At 43.9% G+C, this 26,093-nt stretch overlaps 1 protein-coding gene across 3 annotated transcripts in view; it reads right to left on the minus strand.

The window, feature by feature from the left end:
• The window catches only part of ATP11B (ATPase phospholipid transporting 11B (putative)), a 446,007-nt gene that overhangs the window by 103,662 nt on the left and 316,252 nt on the right, over positions 1–26,093 (minus strand). For all 3 annotated transcript variants that reach the window (XM_085635367.1, XM_085635368.1, XM_085635366.1), the window contains exons 26-28: positions 17,697–17,762; positions 15,160–15,263; positions 5,995–6,160 (exon numbers count right to left, since the gene is read on the minus strand). In XM_085635367.1, the coding sequence (XP_085491493.1) occupies positions 5,995–6,160; positions 15,160–15,263; positions 17,697–17,762 (336 nt within the window). The remainder of the gene's footprint in view (positions 1–5,994; positions 6,161–15,159; positions 15,264–17,696; positions 17,763–26,093) is intronic.

The following is a 26,093-nucleotide window of genomic DNA, read 5'->3' on the forward strand; positions in this document are numbered from 1 at the left end:
ATGGCCCAGGCTTCTTCCAGATCCATGGGCAATACTTGGCCAGAGTCGAACAAAACATGAAAGTAGCTGCCTAAAAGGCAACTGGCAGTCAATAGGTGAACGGCCAAACTCTCAGAAGAAAAGACCCACTTACCAAAAGTATCTATCCTCCTTGATGCCCTGTCAGGGGTAGTAGTGGGAAAGTAGTGTGGGTTTACACCACAAAGCTTGCAGGAGTAGGGTGCTGGGCGAGGAAAGCTGGATCGCCCAGTGCAGGACTATGGCTTCCGGCTTTGCACAGGTGGAACTGAGCGAGGTTTGTCAAAGGTACAGAGTATCAGTACGAGCCTCATTGGATAGGGGCTCATAACTCAACGGAGGGGAGGGGGAGGGGGACTAGTTAAATGTCTGGGGAGGTATCCAAACTACTGCAATCTAGAAGGTCATTGTACAGTTATCCTCTAGGTAAGGCTGGGTAATCTCATCCTTCGCATGATAGCCCCCATTATCATAGTCTGTTCTCAATAAATCATGAACGACCTGAGCCAGACCAGAAGGTAGAAGCACTTCACTGGAATCAGAAGGGTGCCAAAAAGACTGCGGCTCTGGTAAAGGAGAACATGGCCTCTTTTAGTTTAGTGTTGTCCCTGCGTCGGGCAGCATTATGGGTTGGTCGTTGTCATCCGAAGTCGATGGAGCCGGGCTCAATGGATCACATTCGGATGAGAGTTGTGGCGCCGGGGAGGAACCGGTACCTAACTTGGTCCAGAGCCCTGAGCAGATTTTGAGGGTTCAACTGGCACAGAGGGTAGTCCTGCAGGCGGAAGCCCAGATGGGAGGCCTCTCAGCCCCTCGGGCCCACAGGCCTGTGATAGGGAGATAAGTGTTCAAAGTTGCTGCAGCACCCTGTCCTGTTGCATAGACAGGAGGTCCTCCCAAAGTGGTAGCCTGATAGGAGGACAGATGCTCATACTCTTAAGTTTCTGGTACCAGCCTCATTGATCATCCAAATTTCCCCATATTGGGCCAGTCCCAATGTGGGGGAAATTAGGATGATCTGAACATACTTTTTCACCTTGTTCCGAACTTGCGACAAGAGAGGTAGTGGTGGGAAGGTATTCAGGAGCCCTTTGTTCCATTCTGGCTGGAATGAGCCTTCCAACAAGTGCTCTTGTGGATACTCCAACGCACAAATTTGTTGACATTGCAAGTTTGCCCATGGCGAAAAAATCTGGCTAGGGCTCTCCCCATTTGTCAAAAACACCATATACAGACTCGGGATGTAGATGACACTCGTGAACTTCCATACGATGTCTGTTTAGAAACATTCTAGTGCTCCAACCATCTCCAGAAGGGCAGGTCACAATGATGGCATTCTGCCCTGCTTGTTGCAGTACTACATGGAAGCGTAAAAGCCTGCAAGGGGAGCACAGCAAACTGAAAATGCTCCTACCTCGTATCGAACTGTAGGTAATGCGCGAGGGACTGCAGGACAAAATGGGCACTCTGCAAGTCCAATGACATCATCCTGTATGCCGGGTCCAGTATATGAAGATCTGAGGTAAAGTGAACAATTAGAATTTGTCCTTACACAGAAAGATATTCAAGAGTCAAAGGTCCAACATAGGTTTGAGGTCCACAATCTTTTTTGGAGTGAGGAAATTACAGGGGAAAAAACCCTGCTTTTCTCCAAATCTGGTTCCTGCTCTAAGGCACCATTAGAGACAACAGGTTTTACACCAGTAGCAGGATGTATAAATGCTTCTTCGAACTTGACTCTGGTGTAGAATGAATGTTTGGTGCGGAGGAGAGAAAAAGTAAGGCGTAGCCCTTTTGAACAATCTGCAAGGCCCATCTTTCAGACATGACGGATCGCCATGCTTGGAAGATAAGTTAAATCCTGCCACTCACTGATTGGGCATGAGCAGCTGAGGACAAACTAAAGTGGTTTGTTGGCCATTGTAGCAGGGGGAACAGCAACTGGAGGGCTGCTGCGCTATCTGCAGATTCCACTTCCAAAGCCCTGAAGCAGTGAGGCTGTGGCTGCCTATATACCAGCCTCTGGAGCAGCAACTAAATTTGAGGAGCTGGTGGGGAAATTGCTTGGCAGTGGTCAAGCATCACAAGGAATGCACGATAGCTCTACTATATTTAAATTACTCTTCGATGCGGTGAGACCCATAAAACTGCATGCTCATTGCATGAGTGTACATCGACAGACAATCTGGCTGAGTTTATCCAGGCGTGTGTGCAAAGCACAACACTGGTCCCAAATGCCCTGGCAATGCAGCGTGTGGTACTGAAGCCTCTGTGGACAGCTTACTTAGCTGCTCCCTGCCAGTCATGGATCGCTTGAGCTAAAGAGGGCCTAGGGTCCAAGACCTGAAAACAAAATATCGCTGCCATATCCCATTGGCCATGTTTCAAAGGCTAGTATGACCAAAAACTCTGCATTTATGGATCTCATTCCCAGGTTGACAGAAGAAAACATTCACTTACCAAAAGGCATACATTTTTTGGGATCCTCTATACAGTGAACTTATTGGAAATGATCTAGGATTCAACTTACTGGTGGAAGCCGATTTCTTTCATTGAGGGCCTATGTGGCCAGTTATGCCACCCCCTTTTGTACCGCTATGCTGTGTTTCAAGGCAGGTCTATTCCCCAATGGTCTTTGAAATCATGGTATTAGCCATAATCAGTATAATGAGAGGGGGGGGGGGGTGGAGATAGCCAACCCAGCACCATCATCAATAACCTTAGGTGCACCATGTACTAGAACAGGACCAGTCAGACCTAAAAAGAAAATGGAGTCTCTGTTGCTAGTTATGTCAAAGGCAATGGATTACAGTTAGGTTGCATCACAAATGTCCGAAAGTTGAACATTTTGTGGCATGATATTGGACGAGCTTGATGCCATTTCGGGATTGGATTTGTGTGCCAGTGGAAGCTTTGGGCGACAGGGACCAGTGAGGCTCTCTGGATCTGATGGGAGACCTGTACAGAGTTGGCAGAGGTCCGCTAACGGATCCCAAAGGGACAGAGTACCAGAAAAGGACCCACAGGTGGTAACCAGAGTGGAGGCCCCTGTGGGTCTGTGGCCGCCAAAGGTGCACCAAAGGGAGCCACAAGCACACTAAATATTTACAGCATAGCCTCTTTGAAGGCCTCCAGTTGCCGCATAGTTTACGATGGCCCACGGAACCCAGGGCACATTGGAACTTAGAAATCAATTTCATGGCTGGTGACCTCAAGGAAGTGAGACTAAAATCTTGACACCCTTGTGCCTTCTACTTGGAGTCAATTATTTCATTAATAACATTTGTTCCGCTAAATAGCCATAAAGGTTTTACAAGAAAAAAAACTTTACAAAAAACCATAGCATGCATTATCTTATAAACATTCCTACTAGATAAAAACCTGAATATTCCAGAGATCCTCAGAGATCTTCAAACTCAAAATAATCCAATTAGCGGCTAGACCCTACAATTTGTTTTTTTCAAAGAGAAACTTCAAAAATAATAATAATAAAAAAAAGGTTTAATACACCGCAAAATCAGCTGTTAATAAATATCTAGTTGTTTATATCCCCTCCTGATATGACCAGCCCTGGTCATGACATATGTCTAGTGTTGCAAATTGTTGTAGAAAAACCACCCTGCTTTATAATGTCTGATAAATGGTGTGAAATTTGGAGCAAATAAAATGCCGCCCTTGGTGCAGAATATAATGTGCAAAACAGCAGAAGTGGGTAGTGCTTTGTCTGGAAACATGATCACATACATTTTGGTAAATCCAGAAACCAGGTTCTCTGTACCAGAAAAGCAAACAAAAAGTGCACAGTGCTCAAGAGCAGGCAAGTAAAATAAAGTAAATGAGTACTATTTGGAATTAAGACTAAATATAGATCAATTCCCACAGAAGTGGATACATCTGCATACTTTACAACTGTTTCCACGTAAAGGTATTTTTTCCTGCCGCAGGCTTGCACGAAATTATAGTACAATTGTGTCACCATTTCCTTGCAGCTGGGGACAACCGATTTGGGAGCTAAAAACCTTTCTGGTAATCACAACTACTTACAAGTCTTTCTCACATAGGCGAGACATGGAATCCGCTCCCTATTATCAAGAGCAAGGCAATCACTAAGAAATGTCCTCACCAAACTGGCCTCCGGTTCACACCAACTATTTATCCAGAGTAACAAAGGTGCTAAACCAATAAGATCTTCTGAGTAGTCTAACCATAGTTCATTATGGCAGATAAAGGTCACTTTGCTTACAGGGACTGAAAATAATCTACAGATAAATCCATTCTCAGTATGCTGCACAATGTCAGCGTGACTATACCCCCACACACCCACTCCATATGTTCCCACTGAAATAGAATCGCTCGTATAGGATTGCTACCATTTCTCTTATTGGTTTTTGGAGTAGTGATGAATGGTCTTAATGATCAATTAAAAAACCTTCCAGTTGGATAACAAAGAGCACTTGAAAGCCAGGAAAATAGGATTTGCTCTTCAGACTCGATATAAAGTAACCCAAGCAAACAACATCAGAAAGTTATGGAGCAGAAGAAAATGTAACATGTTTCTGTTTTGGTAGCGAAAAGCGAGACTGTATTACTATTTGTATAGCACTTTTCATACCGCCTGTGAGGCCTAAAGTGTGGATAAGGGTTGCATAGCTAAAAGGCCACTGCAAGAGAGGGTGTGGGCATTACAACAGTGATTAATTAATTTTCATACTTATTTTGAAAACATTCTTGGGTGCTCTATTTAGAGAACTTGCCTGTCAAGGATATTTGATGAAAAGGTCATTGAAGAAAATGTAAGCGCTTAACATGATAAAGAGAACATTATGCTTGGCAATACTTAAAGAATATTTTGCAATGAACCCAAATATTACATTCCTAATTAACAAGAAAGAATGAGAAAAATAGCAAAGCAACTACCAATTAATATGGACACACATTTACCCAAACAAGACTAATTTTGCAGGCCACTGAAGTAATAAAAACTGCAGCATAAACAAAAGGTTCTCAATCGTCCTATTGCCATAAGTGTCACATGCTAAAATCTCCTCTTACCCCAACATATGTGGGGCCATAACTTGAAAACTGTTACATAACTTGAAGTTGGTAACTGAAATTGTCGTAGAGACTATGTTCATGGCATTTAGGTTTCCCTTACTTTACCCTGCTAGATTATAGACTGAAGGAGGATGCCATCCAGCAGATGACCGTGGCAACTGAGTCTCTGCGACCTGGTCATCTTTAGAGGACTGATCTCCAACCTCACATTGAAAGCTTTGAACACCTCAAGACTAAAGCTGCATTTAAAGTTGTTTAAAAGACAAAACATTCAAACTAAAGAATAATGAACTGTGTGCGTTTATTCCTTTGAGTGCAGAACAGCAACTCCGAGCTTTAGATTAAACAAATAGATATTTTTTCATTTTTGCATTTAGAAGAATGTATAGTAGAGATGACTTGACAATTTAAAACTGCAATCAACAGATTGCACTATCGAGCAAATGCACTGCGTCTCCTTTCTAGATGACTGGGAATGCTGAAAAAGACCCTGTAACACTAAGACTTCAAATAGAAAATATACAAAAGTGCCCTTGCTTAAGCTGCAGATTTCTTACAAAAAGAAAGCACAGCTGGTCAAATCATGCTGTCTAACAGTCTAAATATAGGTGTATTTAAAATCCTTGCAATTATGTCTGGGATTTGTGTTTTTTTTAAATAGTACATTTCAAAGAATACCTACTGCCACAGTATTGTGTGTATTCATTTAATACGACTATTTATCGAGCATGATTATAAACATGTCAACCATAGTACCATTTTTCACCGGTATAAAGCAATTTTGTCCAACCTTAATGACTATTATTTTAATAGATGAAGTAAAATGCTGCAATAGAATCAGAAGAAAGTTGAAGACATATTTGAGTATAATTTGATATATCCAAATACATTGCTCATTAAACTTAACTAAGTTTAGGTTACCTGTGCCTTTTCTGTATTTGAAGGTAGCAGATTCCTGTAAATCACTTTCTTCACAACATCAAAAAACAGACATGTGGTGACTATTAAGATGATGGCAAACCAAGCTGAACCACTCGAAAGCAGCTGAACAAACACAAAGTACATGTCCTGTGTGTGGAGAAAAGGCCTGCAAATAATAAAGGCATTTTAGAACCTTAAACAAAGAATGCTAACATAGAATTTCTTTCATAGATCACTAAATTGTTTCATACATAAAGACTTATCAACAATCACAAGATAGACCTAAATTTTGAAAGGTAAATTGACATATCGTATCACAATAAAAACCACCCGACAATGCAACAAACTCTGGGAGCATAGAAGACAAAAACAGGATGAGAAGCTGCTTACAGATTATTGTACAATAGTACATATGCAAGGGAAAACAATCAATGATAAGACAGGCACATCTATTCCTATTTCTCTCCCCTATTTGGCTAGATTTGACAATATAGGAACACCTTGTTCTTTACCAGATCTCTTGAGAATGTCTCTGGTGCTGTCCAGGTGGAATATCAAAATGCCTCCCAGGAGAACAGAGAAAGGAGTGGAACAAACATCCTGTCAGCTGAAATAACAGCACTGATGGTGGTGACCCTACATCGGACCTAGGAGGAGGGCTAAAGCAGCCTAGTGACAGGTGGGCACATAGGTGGATAGTGTGAACTCTGGGCACATAGGTGGATAGTGTGAACTCTGGTTAAAAGGCAGTGCAGAACCACAGACCCCCAGAAGATTTGGACAAGCAAAGCGGAGGACGACAGAGGTGGAAGGAGAGCACAGCCAACACCCCCAAAGTCAGTCGAATAAGGATCTGGAGCTCCACAAAACAGCCAGGAGGCCCACCTAAGAGACATGGCCGGGAGAATTTAAATTCTTCTACGACAATACTCTTAATAAAATATCGGACCAGTCACCCACAAGACTTTTGCCCCGACTGTACAATCAGGTGCTGAATGCATTATCGATATACAGCAGAGGTGCACAAAATAGATGGGAGAATGATTTGGGAATAAACATCATATATGCCCTGTGGTTGTACTATTGCATGCAAACTAAGGAAATCTCCTTCATTGGGCATCAATGATTAACACATTGCAAATACATTCACAGATGGTACAACATGCCACTAGGACTCGGCAAAATGATTCTGGAGGTTGAGTATGACTGTAGACTATTGAAGCCCTGCAGCAGATTTTCAACACTGGGCAAGATGTCCAGACACCGAGAATTACAGGTTCGATTGTCAGACATAATTAATATTGAAATGATGCATACCCCTTTGCTGGCGCAGCTGGGGTATATAAAAGATGTGTCGAAATCTGGCTGGAAGTTTAAAGCTTTGCTATGTTAAAAGAAAGTTATCACATAGATGGGACACAGGACAGTGATCTAGTAGCATGCACTCTTAAAACAGAGGTGAAAGTCTTGTTGCTCCCTCGCCTGTCTACATCCAAGGAGATATAGGGTCCTTGGCACTCATATCTTTCAGGAGAGGGAGCACGTGCCAACCACTGGTTCATCCTGAACATGAGCAAATAAATCATTGTAGTGGTTGGCGGTGTGTCACACCGAGGCATAGCACATAATTAGACAAAGAAGGTAGGAAATGGTAGTTGTAGTAGTCTTGATACTTACAGACATAGCTGCTATATGTCAGATCAGGCCAACGCACCACACTAAGAGATGGAAATGTATACGAACATTGATGTCCCTAGCATTTATGTAATTTACTGCATTGTTGGACACTGTTGGTTTCTCTGTAACATCTTTCTCCTTGTTTTTCTGCTTAGCTATTGTATAATGTCTTACAAAATAAAGTTTAAAAAAATCCAAGTTTTGGTTATAGCATCACCCAGACAGGTTCTCTGGTGATAAAAGATTGCCCACGGATATTTAACAAAGAAATAGACCGATACATTATACTGTTCTATAAAGGGTCTACTACTGAAGCGGGAAGGATAGCCCTAAAAACTGTCTAAAAACTATTATGTGTATTTTGAAGATGTATATAAAGATTAGGCACTGTGACACCATCAATTGATGCTCCCTTTGAGATTTTTTTGTTCTGTGAACAAAACAATAAAAATATATATTTTGGTTTAAAAAAATACACTGACTGATTCCCCAAAATATTTTGAACTTAATGCATAATTTTTTTTCTCATATAGGCTAAGTTATATTTAATAAAAAAGCTATTCCTTTAAGTGATTCCTTTCTGACTACAATACTTTATAGACTGGCGTCGATGGAGCAATTTAATTCTTTACAACTAAATCATGAACCACTTTTTCATCAAGTCATTTCCAGCTTATAACTCAATTCCAAAGCACATCAATGCAAACCCCATCTATTGAGAGGTCGCCATTTTAAACAAAATCGACAAAACATTTTATATTTTGCAGCTGAATTAATAGAATGACCGCTAACTCAACACGGAGTGCCTGGATAACAATACAGGGTGGAAATTCAGGGCTCTTTTCATACACTTGCCTTCAAGTTGACTGAAATTAAACTGGAAGCCTAGCATAATAGCTGCACATGCATATAATGCAAGCAGAACAATGTTGGCTTTAAATGCCCCCAAGTTGTTAAACTGTACAGAATTTCTCACCGACACAGATAAAGAGCACCTTCCCATTCTTTTTTCGCTGCTGGGATTAAAGCTTGTGTCTTTTGAATGTTAATTGTCAAATTGACTGTAGAATACCAAACAGTCAAGTGATGCTGAAACTTGATTCGAGATATATTGAATCTCATTAGGGCCTCAGCATACAACACATTTTATAATGACAAAATGAACCTTGGAGAGAATCTGTGGGGATCTACGAGTGGTTTCTAGAAAGTAATGACAGAAAGAAAAAGCAGTGGTGCCAATATGTTTCACTAGTAATTAACACTAGTTACCAAGCTTGGTTCATGTTTTGTTTATCTCCATGTTCCAAGATGCCCTAACCAACATGCAGGTGTTACTTCTCTTGCATACTATGTACATTAAGGTCCGAAGAATAAAGTTATCTTAGGGTGAATCAGTTTGTCTAGTCTGTAAAATGTCTAACATTCCACATTTAGTCACATCCCTATGACCAAGAGATAGGACAGGAAACGGTGTCAAACCTGCCAATAAAACTATGCAAGACCTCAACACTTTGCATGTATGAGGACGAAAATACATCCATACCACCTACCCCTGCACAGGTGTGCACACTCTAAAAAGGAGCCTATAGGTGTGGAGTAAATAAGGGACACCTATGGCATGTACTGTACAAAAGCAGCCATCATTAATCTAGAGTCTGTTAAAAATGTCCTATAAAGTTCAAGAGAGCAGCAGCCTAAAGCATGCAATGGACATGGGGCACCACATGATGTAAAGTGTCTATTCAGAAGGAACACAAGGTAACCTGTAGGCAATCAGAGGAGTTTGTAAACAGTTAGAATCTTTAATCTAATCATAGCTGATAGACAGATAATCCACAGGCACACACTTGTTACAGATGGCTAGGGCCCAGAGGCCAGAATTGGGTGTGCAGACACACACAAAGGAATAAAGTCTAGGTAATGATAGGCTCAAAGCACGCGGCAAGTTATAGATCAAGGTAGGGATAAGGTCTATCCCTTTGTCACAGAGATGTTATTAGTGTTAGGCCGGCAGATTTTTAGACTTTGATGTGTTCAACCCAGTTTGACAAAGGAGAGGTCTATTTGCAACCACTGGTTAGGAGGGAACAAGAAATCATTGCACTATGGGGTCAATAAAGGACTAACGGAGCAGCCCATGGAAGGCAATTGTGACAACAAGCCAGGAAACATGCCGTAAATGGTCCATCAAGGGGTGGCGGAAGCATCTCACAACGTGCACTCGTTAGAGGCGGCCAAGATAATTCCTCTATGGGCTCCATTCAAATTCGAGCACGGTATCCCAAGCCAAGCCAAAGAGTTGCCTCTTTCGTATTGCTCTTCTGCATTTTTGTCTTTGTTGGGAGAAAGTTACATAGCTGCTGAGCTTTCATTGATCGAGACAGTGGGAGTCGTGTTCTGCATCAAGTCAGGTCTTCACTTACCACCTGGATTTCAGATCCTAAATCTCTACCTCCTGCTCCAGGATTCAAACATGACTTTGTGACTGAGGGATCTGGGTGGAGGTATTTGGGGAGAGGTCTGCTGAAAGGGTAGGGCATACTCCCTTTTCTTCAATTTGCAGGACACATTTTTGCGAACTCCTTGTCTTTCAGGCCTATGGAAACAAAGACATATGGCCTTACATAGGTTCCACATGTCTAGTCAAGAGTGAATTAGAGCTGATTTCGGGGTGGGGTGGGGGGAAGAGAAGGAGGAGTCTGACTGTTGAATGACATGTGCTCTCACTTTACCAGAACCCTACATTATAGCTTGAGGAGCGGATTCTGAACCGGTTGCTGAGACTAGGAGACTGTCCAAAGTTGAAACACCCAGTGAAGCCTCGAAACATGCAGAACTGCTTTTAGTCCCTTTAGGCGGTTACAGGTCAGGTTACTTAGCCTTAACTCTGCTTCAAAAGCTCCAGAGCAGATTCAGCATTTCCTAAGTTTGGAGCCATTAAAGGGTAGGTTCATTAACGTTGACTGGACATAGGAGGAAAATGCTGAAGAACGTAGCCATGCCTGGTGACAAAAAGCTACAGATGAGATCCTGACTCTTGCCACCAAGTCAGCCGAATCTAATTGCATACATTGATGAACTGCTGCTTGTTTATCTATAACAAGGTTGTAGAAATGAGTATCAATTGTCAGGCAAATTTGGAATTACCAGTTGGGACATGTCCCATAGAGCACGCATATAATGTAAAAGATGACAAGTTGCATTTAGGGAATTAAGGGTTGCGCTTCAATCTTTTTGCTGAAGGCTTTCAATGTTTAGATCCCCTTTCCAGAGGGGTAGGCAGGGATGCTCCAGACAAAAGAGTTGAGGAGCATGAAGCTTTAACTACTTAACTCTCTGGCATAGGGTAGACCAACGGAGAAAATGGATCACCAGGAGCGGGCTTATAGCATCTAGCTACAAGTCTACTTACTGCAGCAGAAGTAATAGGCTTGTCCAAGGCAGCTAGAACTGGTCGAATGAAGACTCATTAAAAAAGTAGAAGCAGCTCAGCTTCTTGAGTCGCTGATTGTAGGACCTCTGTCAGGGTACTCGCCTACACTTTAGCTGAGGGTAGTGGAAGTTCTAAAGTATCTGTGGCTTTCCTTATAAGAGAGTTATAAGATATGACTTCTGATTGAGGTGGACCAGAAGGGAGCATCTATTTCCAATTCAGGAAAAAAGGCTGTGCCACTGGCATCCATCAGTGCTTGGAAATCTGGATCAGGTGGAATAAACTGACCATCACCACTGTCATCAGTCTTGTCTAACATCCTCGAAGGTATTTGAATCAGTGCTAAAAGCATTGTATACTGCTCTCCTCTACTGGTCTGTGTGCGTCCCTGCATGACTTGTGTATTGGAGATCCAGTATCTGATGTGAGTTCAGATGTAGTCTACGTCGGTAACTGCACTGAGGGGATAAGAACCGGGGGATGCAGGAGGTGCAACCGGCGTCAATGGCATCATGGGCAGAGTTAGGATGGGGTGAATGGTGCTGATGAAAGTCCTGTTGGCAGAAGACGGTAGGGTGCCACTAAAGGTCCACTGGGGCCACAAGGCAATCCAAGGAGGGAACATGGCCCTTTGGAAGATTTTGAATAGCTCATTGAGGAAGAATGCAGGGTCTGTTCCTTGGGTGGGAAACTCTGGGTAGGCCTGAGGAGCCCAAGGCTTCTGAATTGGGTCTTGAGGCATTGACAGAGTCAGCCACAACTGGGCAGCAGGCACCAAGTCTGGTGGGTGGTATAATCAACTCTGGTTCAGAGGACGAACCCGCTGGAGACAGGGATCGCCTAGGAGACTTACCTCTGCAAGAGCGTCAACCTCAAGGAGTCAGCATATCTTCTCTTTGTACTTTTGCTCCTTTTACCTCAACATCCTCCTGTGACCTCAAACAAGTTTTAGATTTTCTTGCCAGGCAGCTGTTGCCGGCTCAGGCGTTAAAGACCGTAGCTTCCTGCACTTTATTGGCATTGGGGTGCCGTCTTAAGCACAACTCGTACAAATTCTTTTGGTGCTGCAACCCCAGACACCAGAGGCATCTCTCATTAGAGTTGGTGATAAACATTATACCATCACAATCCCAGCAGGGTTCTTCAAGTGACCTGTTTCACCTGATGGATCAAGGAAATGTTGGAGTCAATAATCACTGAAATGTCTAACTTTTTTCAGTGTTTATGGTCAGGACTCTGGTTCACTGGGCCAGATGGTTGCAGGCTGGTAATTTATCCATTTCCCACAGGTCAGGAACTCCATTTTGGACAGGTGGAGTTTAAGTGTGTTGCTTAAGTACATGTATACATGTACAGAACATGTCAGTTACTTGTCATTATTATCCAGCTGGGTAGAGACAGATGTTAGGACCTTCCATTAACAGAGTTTTCACTCATGTTTGGGGCATGAGGGTTGAAGTCATGATATATATAGCATAGCATGGTTTCCACTCCAGGATTGGTCTGATGAGAAACGGGGACCTTTGACAGTTCAGTTATACTGCACTAAGCGGATGCCTCAATGAGTCTTCCAACATGTCACTGATCAGTCAAGACAGTAACCACAGCTTTGGGCCATTACAGAGCAAAGCAGCTCGGGGAAAGAAATCTTGTCCCTTGATGATATGCTTTCTAATCACTTGTTTCTCCTAGATTCCTGCTGTACGCGTCATTGAAAAAATAAGTATTCTATACACCTCAGAATTTGACTGTTGTATGATTCCGAGTAGTTACTAGGAAGGGATATACTGGAGTGTCTCCCCTCAGGGGGAATTCTATCACCTGCAGGCCACAAAATTGTTTGCTTGATATTTGCACCTACGAAGCCATAACATTTTTTAAGTACAAGTATTTGAACAATATACATGTCAGTAACTTGTCTGGGTTGGTCTGGATTCAAGCACAATGGCAGAGTTTCTTATAGGGAAGACATGAGGATTATGGTCTAGAAATACCCTCTGTAAGCGACAAGAACGGAATATACAAAATCCAATCAATGGCGTAAAACTGTTTTTTGAAGACGTTTTTCCTGTGTCTGGCAATCGTATGCAGAGAAAAGCCATTCAGGAGAACAGATACTGGATCATGTCAAAATAGAATAACAGGTTACTTACCTTCGGTAACACTCTTTCTGGTAGAGACCATCTATCAGCAGATGCCTCGCCTTTTGAATATTTCGCAGGCATCAGACTGGATCCAGAAACTTTCTTCGTAGTACCTCTGCGCGCTGGAAGTTGGTGCCGTGTGCTCCGCACTGATACCGTTCCACTCCGGAAGTGACGTGCGGGACCTATAAAGCAGCCACTCCAATGAGCTGACGTCAGTTGCTTTTGAGATTGTCCTCAACCACATACATAGAGCCCCAAAAGGAAACTGGCTCATCAGTGTCCAAATTCTTACTGGGATCTTATTAAGAGTTGGAGTTTAATCACAGAATGGGGAAGATGGGAGGGTTGGTGAGTAGTCTGCAGCTCGATTGCCTCTACCAGAAACAGCATTACCGAAGGCAAGTAACATTTTCTTCTGATAGAGACTTCTAGTTGCAGGTTCCTCACCTTTTAAATATATTCCAAAGCAGTAGCTAAGGGAGGCGGGCTGTGAATGGACTCAAACCAGCAGGATCGAGTGGGCAAAGTGCCTGTAGGAAAGTAGTCCTTTTTCTCATTGTCACCCCCACTTTTTGCCTGGTATTTGAAATGATTTTGACTGGAAGTGCACTGCAATACCCTTGGCACTTCCTGAAAATCCCCAGTCATTGGTACCTCTGGTGCCTAGGGCAAGGAGGTCAAAGAGGGTCCTTAAGGGTTGCATCACTAATGGTGCCACCCTAAAGGACTCCTCACCAAACACATACAGACTGCCAATGCAGGCTGTGTGTTTTGGTGCAGAAAGAAAGTGAAAACACGACTGGGCACACATCCCTATGTAACATGCTGACAGACACTGCATGGAGTATAGGTTAGTTACACCTACTGAAGGCCTTACAGACCTCTGGCAGGGTGCACTATAATACAAGTGAGGGTGTGGGAGGGTTAGGCGGATATATCAATGCAGAGGCTGAATAGATTTCTTAATTTTGGTGTTGATTGTTCCTTGGCATAAAGAATAAAGGTTGGTTGCAATTATCGTTCAGGATGTGCCAGTCTTCAAGTAATCAGTCTTGGTTTGATCTGTCTTTTAAAGGGTCATACCCTCCGAATGGTGCCACCCGGAGTCCCAAGTGGACGCGTAGAACTGGATTTCCTAATGGTTAAGAACAATGGTGGATATCCCACGTACCTTTTTTAGGGAGTTAAGCATCCTATGCTTTTAAAGTAAATCACTTTTGAAAATGTGAAGTACTTACTTGCAAAAGTGCAGAGAAAAGAAATTACACACTCTTAAAATGACAGTTTTATATATGGAGACATGCTCTCTCACATCACCTCCTAGGTGATTTGAGAGACTAAAACATTTACAGCAAAAGATATTACTACTAACAAGTGTTCCACACAGTGACGCAAGGGGCACGCATACATTTTTACACAAGGCTGTGAATGTTGCCTGATTGTTTTATTTAATAAATGATGGTAAAGTAAAATGTGAGTACTTGGTCACAGGAGGTTAGATTTAGCTATAGTTGGGACTTGTTAAGGACTAGATGAAGGTTAGAAATGACCTAACGTGTATAACCACATAATGCTAAGAGAGTGTACTTTCATATTCCGCCATTGTACCTGGGCAGGAGACAAATGTGACCAACAAATATATATAGTGTTTTCTTAAAATTATGAGCACATACAAGTAATGCAAAACAAATGCAGTTTCAGTGACACCTGATTCAATCCTGCGCATATCTCTTAAAAAAGACCCTTGCTTTTGAGTGAATGGGTTCAGTAATAATTTTACACATAAGTCAGTTGTTAAACTAACCACCTTCTTTTCATAGGTTCTTCACTTTTTCTTAAGATATGTGAAATAAAACCAATAAAAAAACTAGCAGCATAACAGAAAAAAGTTACCAGCACATCACTCACCAGATGATTCCCCCATAAAACAAGGAAAATATAAAATAAAAAACAATGGAACCCCAGGTGACGAAGTGATGAATCCAAGTCCAGAAGCGAGTCTCCAAAGCCATCTACAATTGAAAAACAACATGATCAAACATCTTTTATATGCAATTTCTTGAGTACATTTGTTACTTCTAGCTAAACGTATGATTCTGTTCATTTTTGTAGGGGACAAAAAGGCATTCTAGGTAGATGTAGGCTAGGATTTAAAAGAGGGCATATTTTAGTCTACTTCTGAAGGCTTCGAAAAAACTTATTAAGAAAGCAAAAATTAACTATCTGAGCTAATGTACCAGATTAAGAGTTGAGCTGCAGGATCAACAAAAGTGTATATCCTCACACCTGAAGACAAGGTGGTTCTTCACAAGCCTGATCATCGTATGATGGGCACTGCATAGTTTTAGCATTGGCTGGAGAAAGGAGTAATTGTTAAGCAATGCGATCTTGGAGCAAGGAACACTGAATAGGAGGAAGTGATATGATGCTAGGGGACAGATGGGTAGTGAACTAAAATGGTCTTCAGATCAGATAGCTTCAGGCCAAAAATAGCTTATGGGCCAAACAGAGAGTCTTGAATTGTATTCTTTTCTCAACTGGTAGTCCGTGAAGGGTTAACTATACATCCCAAATGGGGTGGACCTGACAGAGCTTGCAGTAGTTCAACAGCACCATTTTGAATTTGCTATCATTTATTCATCAAATATTCTAGAAGACCCAAATTGAAGCCATTACAAATTGCCCAATGAGAGAAGATCATGTCAGACACAAATGTGGAGTGCTTATTGGTATGCAACAAATGATAGATCTTCCTGAGGACCCCCAGAGTCAAGACTAGTATGTGCTATAAGAGAAGAGAAGTCATTGTTGATGGAGACTCCTAATATGCTGTAGATGCGGACGGCAAAAGGGAGGAGACCAACACATATTGTTTCAGCCAAAATTAGGCTATTACTCGAGTGCATGCCATTAAGTTTAAGAACGCTCTAGTTATTTAACTGTTTCACTCTGTAGCCTAGTTGCTGAATTTGGGGCCAGGTGACATAATGAAGATCTGGGTACCATAAGCATTAAGCCCAAAAGACTTGATGAGCTGTGCAAGGGGATAGATGGACGTGTTGAATAGTATAGAAGATAAGAGGAACCCCATAGGACTCTAAAATAAATTGCTTTCTTTAGCAGTAGTGACAACAGTTGAGTTGCGTTCTACAGAAACAAATAAAATCCAGCTGGATCCCAACCTCCAAACTCCAAAACTGATCAGGCAATCACCATGAGCCTTACGTGATACCTAGGACCTAAATCTCTGTGGTACTCTATTTCGGGTAGTTCTAAATTTTCCAACTATCAATCACCTAGCACCAGCATTGGTCCCTCAGATGCCGGGTGAAGTTAAGCAGCGACACAAAATCTAAGTATGTGTAGCCTGCACACTGATGCATGGAAATGCCAACCTCATCCACCAGGTTCTGCATAGAATCCATATGGAAGTTGAAGAGCATGGGTGAAATGATACAGCATCCGACACTCATACCCTAACATATCTTCTTTAGGCCTGGCAGGAGAACTATTCTAGAGCTTATCTTCATTTCCCACCTGGTTGCCAGGAACATCAGTTAGTGACCCGTGATCAACATTATGAATGGTCAGCAAGAGATAAAGCAGAGCCAACGTATATGAGCAACCTGCACAAAGAGTGCACAAAGAGTGCACAAAAACACAATCAGGGACCAGGAAAGAGGCAGTTTCAGTGCTAAAGTCAGGTCAGATGCCAGATTGCTACAACTACAAAAGATGGTCATCTTTAACCTATTGACCAATCTGATAAGTTACCACTTGTTTTTATGTCTTACGAAAGTGGACTTGGAAATTGTGTATGATTATTACGTGTGTCTGAATAGAGGGTTGATTCATAGTCAGATGCTGCCTAGACTGACCAGAACCTTGAAACAGGGTGTCTACCCAAACAGAAAAAAATTGGCAAATTCAGAATACCTTGCCACTGAAGTGTTTGGTACGAATGAGGATGCATCCTTGGTTGATTGTTTAGTCGACAGAACCACGATTTAGTAAACTTTACTAGATTTTAGAATCAGCTCTAAAACATTGAAGCCTTAGATTGATAAATTAGGAGTGGCTTTTCCATCTTACAAACTTGGCTTTGGTTTAGATGAAGAGCAAGAACAGAGAAACAGCCACTGGGCAGCATGAGCAGTGAATGGATAAATAAAAGCACTACATTTGAACACTTCACAAATAGGAGGCCAATTGTTTTTTAAGTTCTAGCATGTATGGTGCATGGAAAACAAAACTCAACTTAGCTTCACTTCTATCAATGTAAGTGGTTCCAGTCTGGTGGGTTATTGAGCAAATTAAGAATTCATACATAAAGCATTATTAGGAAAACATTAAAATTAATCTGTTTTGGCATATTTATGTCCAAATTACCTAAAAAGCATTCATAAAAAACACATTTAAGTTTAATCAATAAAACGGGACATTACCTTCAATGTAACAGTTATAACCAAAACAGTGAAGACCAAAGTACCGAATGTCCAGTTTCCAAACATCTATGGAAAGAAAGAAAAATGCATGAATTAAGTAGTTTAAATACCGGAGGACTGTGAGTCAGTTCAAACATTTTTTTAAAACAGACTATGAAAGACATTTAGGTCAGTAACTTTGTCTAAATGGGTTTATCTCTTATGTCTAATTAGTTTCCCTAAAATGTTCTTGTAACAATACGAAACAGTAGCCCACAACATAAAAGAGTAAAACACTAAGAAATCAAATAGCACTTAATTCAGATTATGTGATAATGGTAGCAAACAACATCACTAAATGGCATCAGATACATCATGAGCAGGACACACCAGCATGTTATGGTATAGAATATTAAATATAAGATAAAGCTCACACGCTTTACCATAGCTGTACCCATGTAGGTTTTACTTGATTTTCATATTCACTTTATGTCACTTTAAACGTCTGTTGAGTGCATGGGCACCATTGATATGGCTTGGTCAGTGACCGTGGTGTTTAAGCAGTCACTGGCTGCATGAAGCTGTATGTGAACCACATAGCAACATATCTCTAGTAATGATTTACACTAGCAACAGCAATTCATTTTACCTTTAGAAAACACCCATAACATGCCACCAACTTGAATGGCAGAACAAATCTGCACAATCTTGAATCTCTCTCTATTGGCTTCAGAAGTTTACAAGCATAGCTATTAACTGAACACATGTATCGGCAAACTGCTCACCATTAGTCATACAATGTACCTTTTTTAATTCCAGTAAGAGATATGCTTATAGATATATCACGACTCAGTACAAAAACAACTGTTGTGCACCTGTAGCTAGAAGTACAGAATGACAGAACAATGTCACTAACTACTTCCACCTGTAAAGGGTATAACAATGAATCTTGGTTACTTTCTTCATTACAATACGGAAGCCACTGAAAGGGACTGCTCTCAAGACAATAGAGATATTAGCTCCTCACAATACTGAGATGCAGCTGGAGGTCAAGACGGTGACATTATGAACTGCTTGCTTGCTTGCAAAACTGCTTAGGCACCAGAGAGGCTGTGGAGGAGAATCCTGAACACTTTACATTGCATATACCAATCATTTTCAAACTACTTCATGTTTGTTTGTGGGCACTCTGGATCATTTACTAAATTTGGTAAAGATCGGTTAAAGGGTGCACAATATGTAGTGACAGTCAGAGGAAGTGTTTTTCAAATCAGATTTTCATAGACTTTCTTGTAAAGCAAGAGCACAAAATTTGCAGAGAGCAAAAATCACCAAATTCAGGATACAGGGAGTTCATTGCAATTTGTCTTCATTTTGGAGAAGAGAAAATATACTTAAATGTTGTTTCAGTATTTCTTCCCTACATAAGTCTCAACTAATAATTGTTTTTTTTTTTTTTTAAAACCTTTATTATTTGCAGTTGCTTCATCTTACAATGTACAGTCACCGTCCAGGCGGCGAATCAGTTAAACAAAGCGCACGGTTCCAGATGGTGGGACACAGCCATTCAGCCGGCAACCCGGAGGTCCGGCGGCGTTGTGCAGGTTAACATGTGTACAGGAATGAGGTGCGTACATTGTTAAAAGAACAGATACATGGGGTTTTTTCCTTTTTTCTGGTGTGTTTTTGTGGTGTTCCTGATGTGTGTTGTCAGCGACAGAGGATGGCGCTGTGGCCCAGCCCACTCCGCGGCTATGTCGGTTGCTACCTAGGCCCTGATCTGGAGTCTTACAGGACATCGCTATTACCCCAAAATGTAAAGGCCTCCGGGCAGCCTAGCGTCAGCGTCGTGCTCATAGTGTAGGCTGAAGCGCGACAAGGATGCTGCGGTATAGCTCACTGCGACATATATGACAACGTGTAGGCCCGGCGAGTCTAGTGTGCAGTTTCGTAGCCCATGGTTATGAGTGTGCTACGCGGTGCGCATCCGTCCCTCCAGCGCCGCGCCTCCCAAGCCGCCAAGTGTCAGCGTACACCCGGCATGGCACATAGTGCGCCCAGGGTAAGAGTTTGCCGCACTCTCCGGGCGTATCCGCCCCTGGTAGGGAGTGCGTGTCTACGCCACTTTGTCATCTATAGGCGGGGGCGCGCTAGGGAGGGCAGCGCCCCGGGGGCGCCGCGCGACGCATCCATCGTTTGTTATCTGTGGTGAAATGAGGATCCGATCTGGGAACTTAACCTATATATAAACTATTCCCCATGTATGTGTGGCAATAGGGGGTGTCAAGGTTAGGGTCGTAAACTCAGGTGGGGTCAAGGGGAGGGGGAGAGGAGGGAGGAGGAGATCATTCTGCGATAGAGCAGGGGGGCCATCATCCGCCAAGCGGAGCACAGTGGGACCGCGCAGTGTGCACGGGGAGCCGCAAGTCAGGGGGGGGCGGGGGGGAAAGAGGGCCGTCAAGAAGGCTGAAAGTCCCTGACGCCCACGCCCGCACCCGCCCGCCCCACGTGTAGAGCTCTCCTCTGTGTCAGAGAGGGAGAGGGAGCGGTTGGGCAGGCCATAGTGAACATGCCCTCCCGTCTGGGCCCCCCAGCCGGTCATTGTGGGCGCTTCTGCCGACTGCGGCAACAGCGAGCTCCGTGTGTGCACTACAGCTGCATAGCGAGTATATCTCAGTAACAGTCTCATGTAGGGCGGCAGTGTAGGACACCAGGGGCAAGCAGGAGGGGGCGCGAGCCATCACCTCAGTAGTCCCAGGGCTGCCGCCATCCCACTAGTAGGGGAGCGATACGCCCCAGAGACTCATGTTATCCCTCGGTCCTGGCAGGTCCTCTGAAACGCTGCGAGGAGGTTATCCCAAAGCTGGGCGATGGGGAACTTCCGGAGCCCTGCAGTCTCCTCGTGAAGAAGCACTGCGCTCTCCGCCTGCGCCCAATTGGCAAAGGAGGCCCTCCAATGTCGGATGTGTGGGGGGGCGGTTGCCTTCCAACGCTTGGTGAGCAAGCGTTTGGCCGTTATAAGACCCATGTCCCAAAAGCGTGCCTGTACTTTGTTGTCTTTTGTGCGCCTATAGAGCCCTAGTATGCATGCTTCCCATGTGTGCGGGAGTTGTCCGTCAGCGCCGCGCACGAGCAGTGTTAGTACGTCGTCCCAGTATGATAAGTCTCAACTAATCATGGGTGTAATAGGCATTTTGAAAAGTTGGCCTTACAAATCTGAAATGTGTCATATGATACTACATAGTCTCAAACTGGGCATGAATGAGAGCAGACAAAGTTCTTTTCTTTATGCTGCTACATTCTTGGACAACAGTTCTCTTTATATGAAACTATCTTCTGTTTTCGCTTTAGGCCAGAGTAGCAGAGCAGGAAAGGCCTTGAGAGAACCAGAGTTAGAAATAAGGATAGGTAGAAGGAAAATAAATTTAAGAACTAGTTTCCCTTTCTTTCTTCTGTTCTACTCTAGGGGCACCTCTTATTGCCAGCAAAAATATACAATCTCAACGTTAGTTTTTTTCCCTACTAGATGGGACTTCAGTAGGATTCTCCTTCAGTATAAACTGTAAACCAAAATTAGTTGCTTTCAATTTGTTAGCTACCCAGGATGTAAGGGTTTATGTCATTTACAAAATTATATCTCACTACAAGGGTAGTCAAGGCAACTGACAAGAAAATAACCAATATGCTTAGGGGGCTCTGGGTTTGTCAGAATTTCAGGGGAGTCAGATTTTATTTTGCCTAGAGTCCTCACACTTCCTTCAACCCTCTAACTCGACATGGCTAAGGGTTATAAGTGCGGCTGAGAATCAGCCCTCCCCAACCGATGCCTCCAAGTTTTGAGATAAGCACCCATCTGGAAATAACACGGATCTCCAGGAGGGTGGTCCAGAGCCCTCTCCTTCGGGTCCTCCTTCCCAATAATACATTATGTCTTCCTCTCTCCAGTCGCTCCCTTCGGCATCTTCCTCTTGTAGCCCATCATCACTTTCTATTCCCTCTTCTCCGGGCTTTGTATCCTGAGGAGCGAGAAACTAAAGTCTTTTTCCACTTTCTATCTACACCTTGTTTGTCCTTCCTTCCTATTAACTACGGTTTCTTCTCATCCAGGCTGGCATAAGACCTCACAGGCTGGAGCATGCCAGAACCAATCAGGTAAGTCTTCCTTCTAATCACACTGCTAAACACAAAAAGGATGAAAGGGCCAACAAATAACCTTTAGTGCTGTCCACTACAAGACCTAGCTGGCCCAAAAACAAAACAAAACTGACAGTCTGTCTCTTAAGAGGTCTGTGCTGCGCACTCCACACCAGGCGACAAATATGTCCCACAGTTGGCATAAATCCACTTTGTCGAAGGACATCTGGCAGCAGGATGACTTCCAATATTTTAGGCAGCTGCTCAATCTACACATGGAGTTATCGATGGCACGTTTTCAAGTGCAGAACCCTGTCCAGCAGCTGTGGCAAAAAATTCTCCTGAAGCCAGAAGCTCATGTCCAGAGGTTCTGGGTACCACAGTATCCTGGCCCTATCTGGAGCGACAAGATGACTTGGGACTGGTCAATCCTGATCATCTTCAGAACTTGGGGCATGAAAGGAAGAGATCGTAAAGCGTAAAGGATTCCCGAGCTCCACTCTAATCGGAATGCGTTCCCTAGAGACAGGGTTCTTGTGAACATCAGAGTTTTGACACTGAATATTTGACAGTGGCCAAAATATCCAGCCAGGGCTCTCCTCACTGTTGACCTGTACCACCTCGGAGTTCAATCACCATTTATGATCCTCCAAGCTTTGACTGAGCTCCTCCGCCCTGGCGTTTAAAGATCAGGGAGAAGCCCTGACACTACAGCGAACTCCAAAGGTGCAATGCCATATGGCACAGAAGCCAGAAACATAATCAGCTTTGCTTGTTGCACTACCACATGGTGGTGGTGCTGTCCATAAAAGTAAACACCAGTCTTCCATTGATGAACAGCACAAATTACTTCAAAGCCAGCAAATGGCCCGCAACTACAACAGGATGATTTGAAGCCGGTTTCCACCAAAGACCAGTGTCTTCTGATTTCCACCTCTCCCAGATGACCTCCACAACCCTGCAGTGACACATATGTCACCACCATAAGCTCTGGGTGAGGACGTGCAGGGTGTGGGTGGAAAGGACAGTGGACGGGGGCAGCCGCTGGGTAGGTTGCAGTCGAGTGGCGACCCCTGCAGATCCTGTGCAATCCCCTACGAAACCAGGACAACATCCAACAGGTTTCCTTGGTGCTGGGTCCACTGAGACTCAAGATTCTACTATAGAGCCCACATAGGCATCCTACCTAGTGAAGTGGACAAGCAGGATGTCGGAGGCCAACAGGCTAAGAAGCCTCAGAGCGGCTCTCACCGAGATCCAGGAGAGAAGCTGAAACACTGGGATCATAGCCTGAATGTCCTGGATTCATTGCAGTGGAGGAAAGGAACTGGTCCAAAACAGCTCCAATAAAAGGAAGTCTCTTTTTAAAGCAGTCTGGTGTGATTTTAGTACGTTGATGGAGAAGCCAACCATGTCAGCAGGTTCGCCGTCATCTGGTGGTGGTCTAGGACTTACTGTTCGCCCGCCTTCAACATCCAGTCATTGAGGTAGGAGAAAACTGGTATCCTCCACCTCGGACTTCAGGACAGGCACATGAAAGTATGCATTCTGCAGGTCCAAGGACATCACCCAGTCGCCCGGTTCGAGGACAGACAGAACTTGGGGCAGTGTGAGCATTTTGAATTTCCCCTTTCATAGGAAAGCATTTAGAGGGCGAAGATCGAACATAGGACGAAGGTCTCCATCCTTCGGCAAGAGGAACTAGTGGGAGTAACAACCACTTTCTATTTACAAGCCTGGTACCTGCTCTGTTGCCCCAGGATAGAAGCTCCTCTGGAAGCCGCTTTGATGTGGGAAGAGGTTGTGGTAGGTCAGAAAGAAACAGGAATGCGTAACCTTGCTGGACAACCTATAGGACCCATTTATTGAATGTGATGGACTGCCAACATTGGAGGAAATGAATGATTCTGCCACCCAGAGGCTAATGGTGCTTCATCAAGGGCAAACGAAAGTGGTTTGGGGGCTGATGCTGGAGGGAAGAATAGTGTTCCTGAATACCTGAGCGATGTCTGCTTGATCCCCGTCCCCAGCCACAGACGGACTGTGGTGATTTTTATGGTGGTTGGGTCTGGCTTGGTCTATATGCCAACCCGTGGAATAGACTCCACAAGGGTCGAAACTGATGATAAAACTGTCTGGCAAGGGTGGAGAGACCCGAGAAACATGCCAACTCTCTATTTTCCCTAAAGAGTTAGAGGGCCAAATCAGCTTTTTCTCCAAAGATGCAGAGCCCATCAAAAGCCTCATCCATTAGCGATGCCTGCATATCTCATGAAAAGCCAGTGGATTGCATCCAGGCATGGTGACGGAGCATCTCACTAGCAACCGTTGTTCGCCCCCAGGCAATCAGTAGTATCCTGGCCAGCCCATATTACACATTTGGCTGCATACTTGCTGTCTTCAATGGTTTGAGTCAAAGAGGCCCAAAACTTCTCCAGGATTACCAGCAAGATCTCGCAGTCCATTTCCCAGAAGTGGTGCATATAATGGCCCAATAGGCAGACTACATTGACTGACCTCAATGTTAAGTGGACCGAAAAGAGGACATTTGTTTCCCGAAGGCCTTAATACTTTTTGACTGCCTGTCTGAAGTTATTGTAGGAAATGCATTAGGATTCCCTCCTACTGTAGATGCACAGGTCATCAAAATCTTAGGAGTAGAATGCTGAGTAAGAAAATATGGATGGCCAGGTGGTGCTCTGTGGCGTCTGGCAATCTCCCTGTGTACAGGAGGACAATAGCAAGGCTTAGCCTAAGAGCCCATAAGCGTGTCAGTCAAAGCTTTCTTAAGTGGAAGCAAGGCCTCTGGTGAGGCTGGCCCAAGGTAGAAAACCTCAGTAAGGTCCTTTGTCTTGACTTCAACAGAAGGCAGCTGTAGGGCCAGAACTTCAGCAGCTTGTCTAAACACTATGGCAAATGAAGCACGCTCCTCCGCTGGGGGTCCGAGAGGTGAAATTAAACCTGTATTAGAGGAAGTATCAGGGCCACTGGCTTCCTGCAAGTTCATTTAGAAACTGTCATTATCATAATGCAGGGGCAAATCATGTTCATAACTGCTGTTTTCATTATGAGATAGAGTCAAAACCCCTGTCCGAATCTGAGCCAAAAAGATGAAGTACCCTCTAAGGACAGCTACATGGTAGAGGGAGTGTTTTCTCAGAATCAGTACATGTGAGAGCTGCGTGCACTGGAGTGGAGTCAAACCGCGACCTCGGCCAAGGCTGAAACAGGTTCGGCCCTGGATCGGATACAGGAATCAGTAGGGGATAGACCTTCTGCACCAGCAAGGTTGGGACTGGCATCATTGAAGAAGGAACTGGCGAAGCTCTTGGAGCTGAAATGGAAGTTGGCAAGAAGTTGGTGTGGAACCGGAGGGCGGTACCAGGGGCTCAGATGGCAGCGGAGATGGATCCTCTGGCAATAACCTGGCTGGGGGCCCACAGAGGATCCTGAGGGTCTGAAGGCATACCAGAGGGAGCCAGAGGGTGCCAAAAATACACAGCATGTCCTCTGTAAAGGCTTTGACCTGCTACAGGTTTGAAGATGGCTGGGGAAATTTGGCACAGCAGGAGCAGTTGTGGAATCGCCTTCTCAATCGAAGATCGCACCTTGATGTCCTCCCGATTTCTCTTTGGATACAGTTGCCGGATGGTGTTGAGTCTTGGTTCAACTTCTTATGCTTCTTGGACTTCGACTGCAAAGAAGACCTATTGTGGGAATGGCCTCGAAAACCGGAACCTGGTCCACGCCCTCGACTTCGAATGTGAATGGGAGGGGGACTTACACGAGGTCTGTGACTTCTTTCGATGTTCAACAACATACAGCTTTGCTTAACACGTCCCGAATCGCCTTCGGGTGCACAGTCTTCCTACAACTCGGAGTCATGCCGCAAGCCCCAACATCAAAGGCACCAAAAGGTACCTTTTCTGGTGCGTGTCGGCCACAGACATCTGTTTATGACAGTCACAGCACGGTTTGAACCGGCTAATGTCCAGAAGGGACAACACCATCTTCCATACTGGAAAACAACTTGGGAAAAAAACTGTCAAATGGTGAAAAGGAAGAGGAGCTCTGGATGCACATTCGAAGAAGCAGAAAGAAAGGAACGGACATGGAGGAGCAGGTTTGGTGTTAATATGTGGTGCCACTCGTTCCCTTTTGGGTGGAACAAGGTCATTACGAAGCTGCATTTTGCCACCTAGTGGCATGTGGGCGCACTGCTGTGAAAACATCCAGATCGAGTCTGATCCTGGTGCCTGGGGAATATTCTAATAGTGAGGAGTC

This window comes from Triturus cristatus, chromosome 11 (genome assembly GCF_964204655.1).
Source record: "Triturus cristatus chromosome 11, aTriCri1.1, whole genome shotgun sequence".
NCBI lineage: Eukaryota > Metazoa > Chordata > Amphibia > Caudata > Salamandridae > Triturus > Triturus cristatus.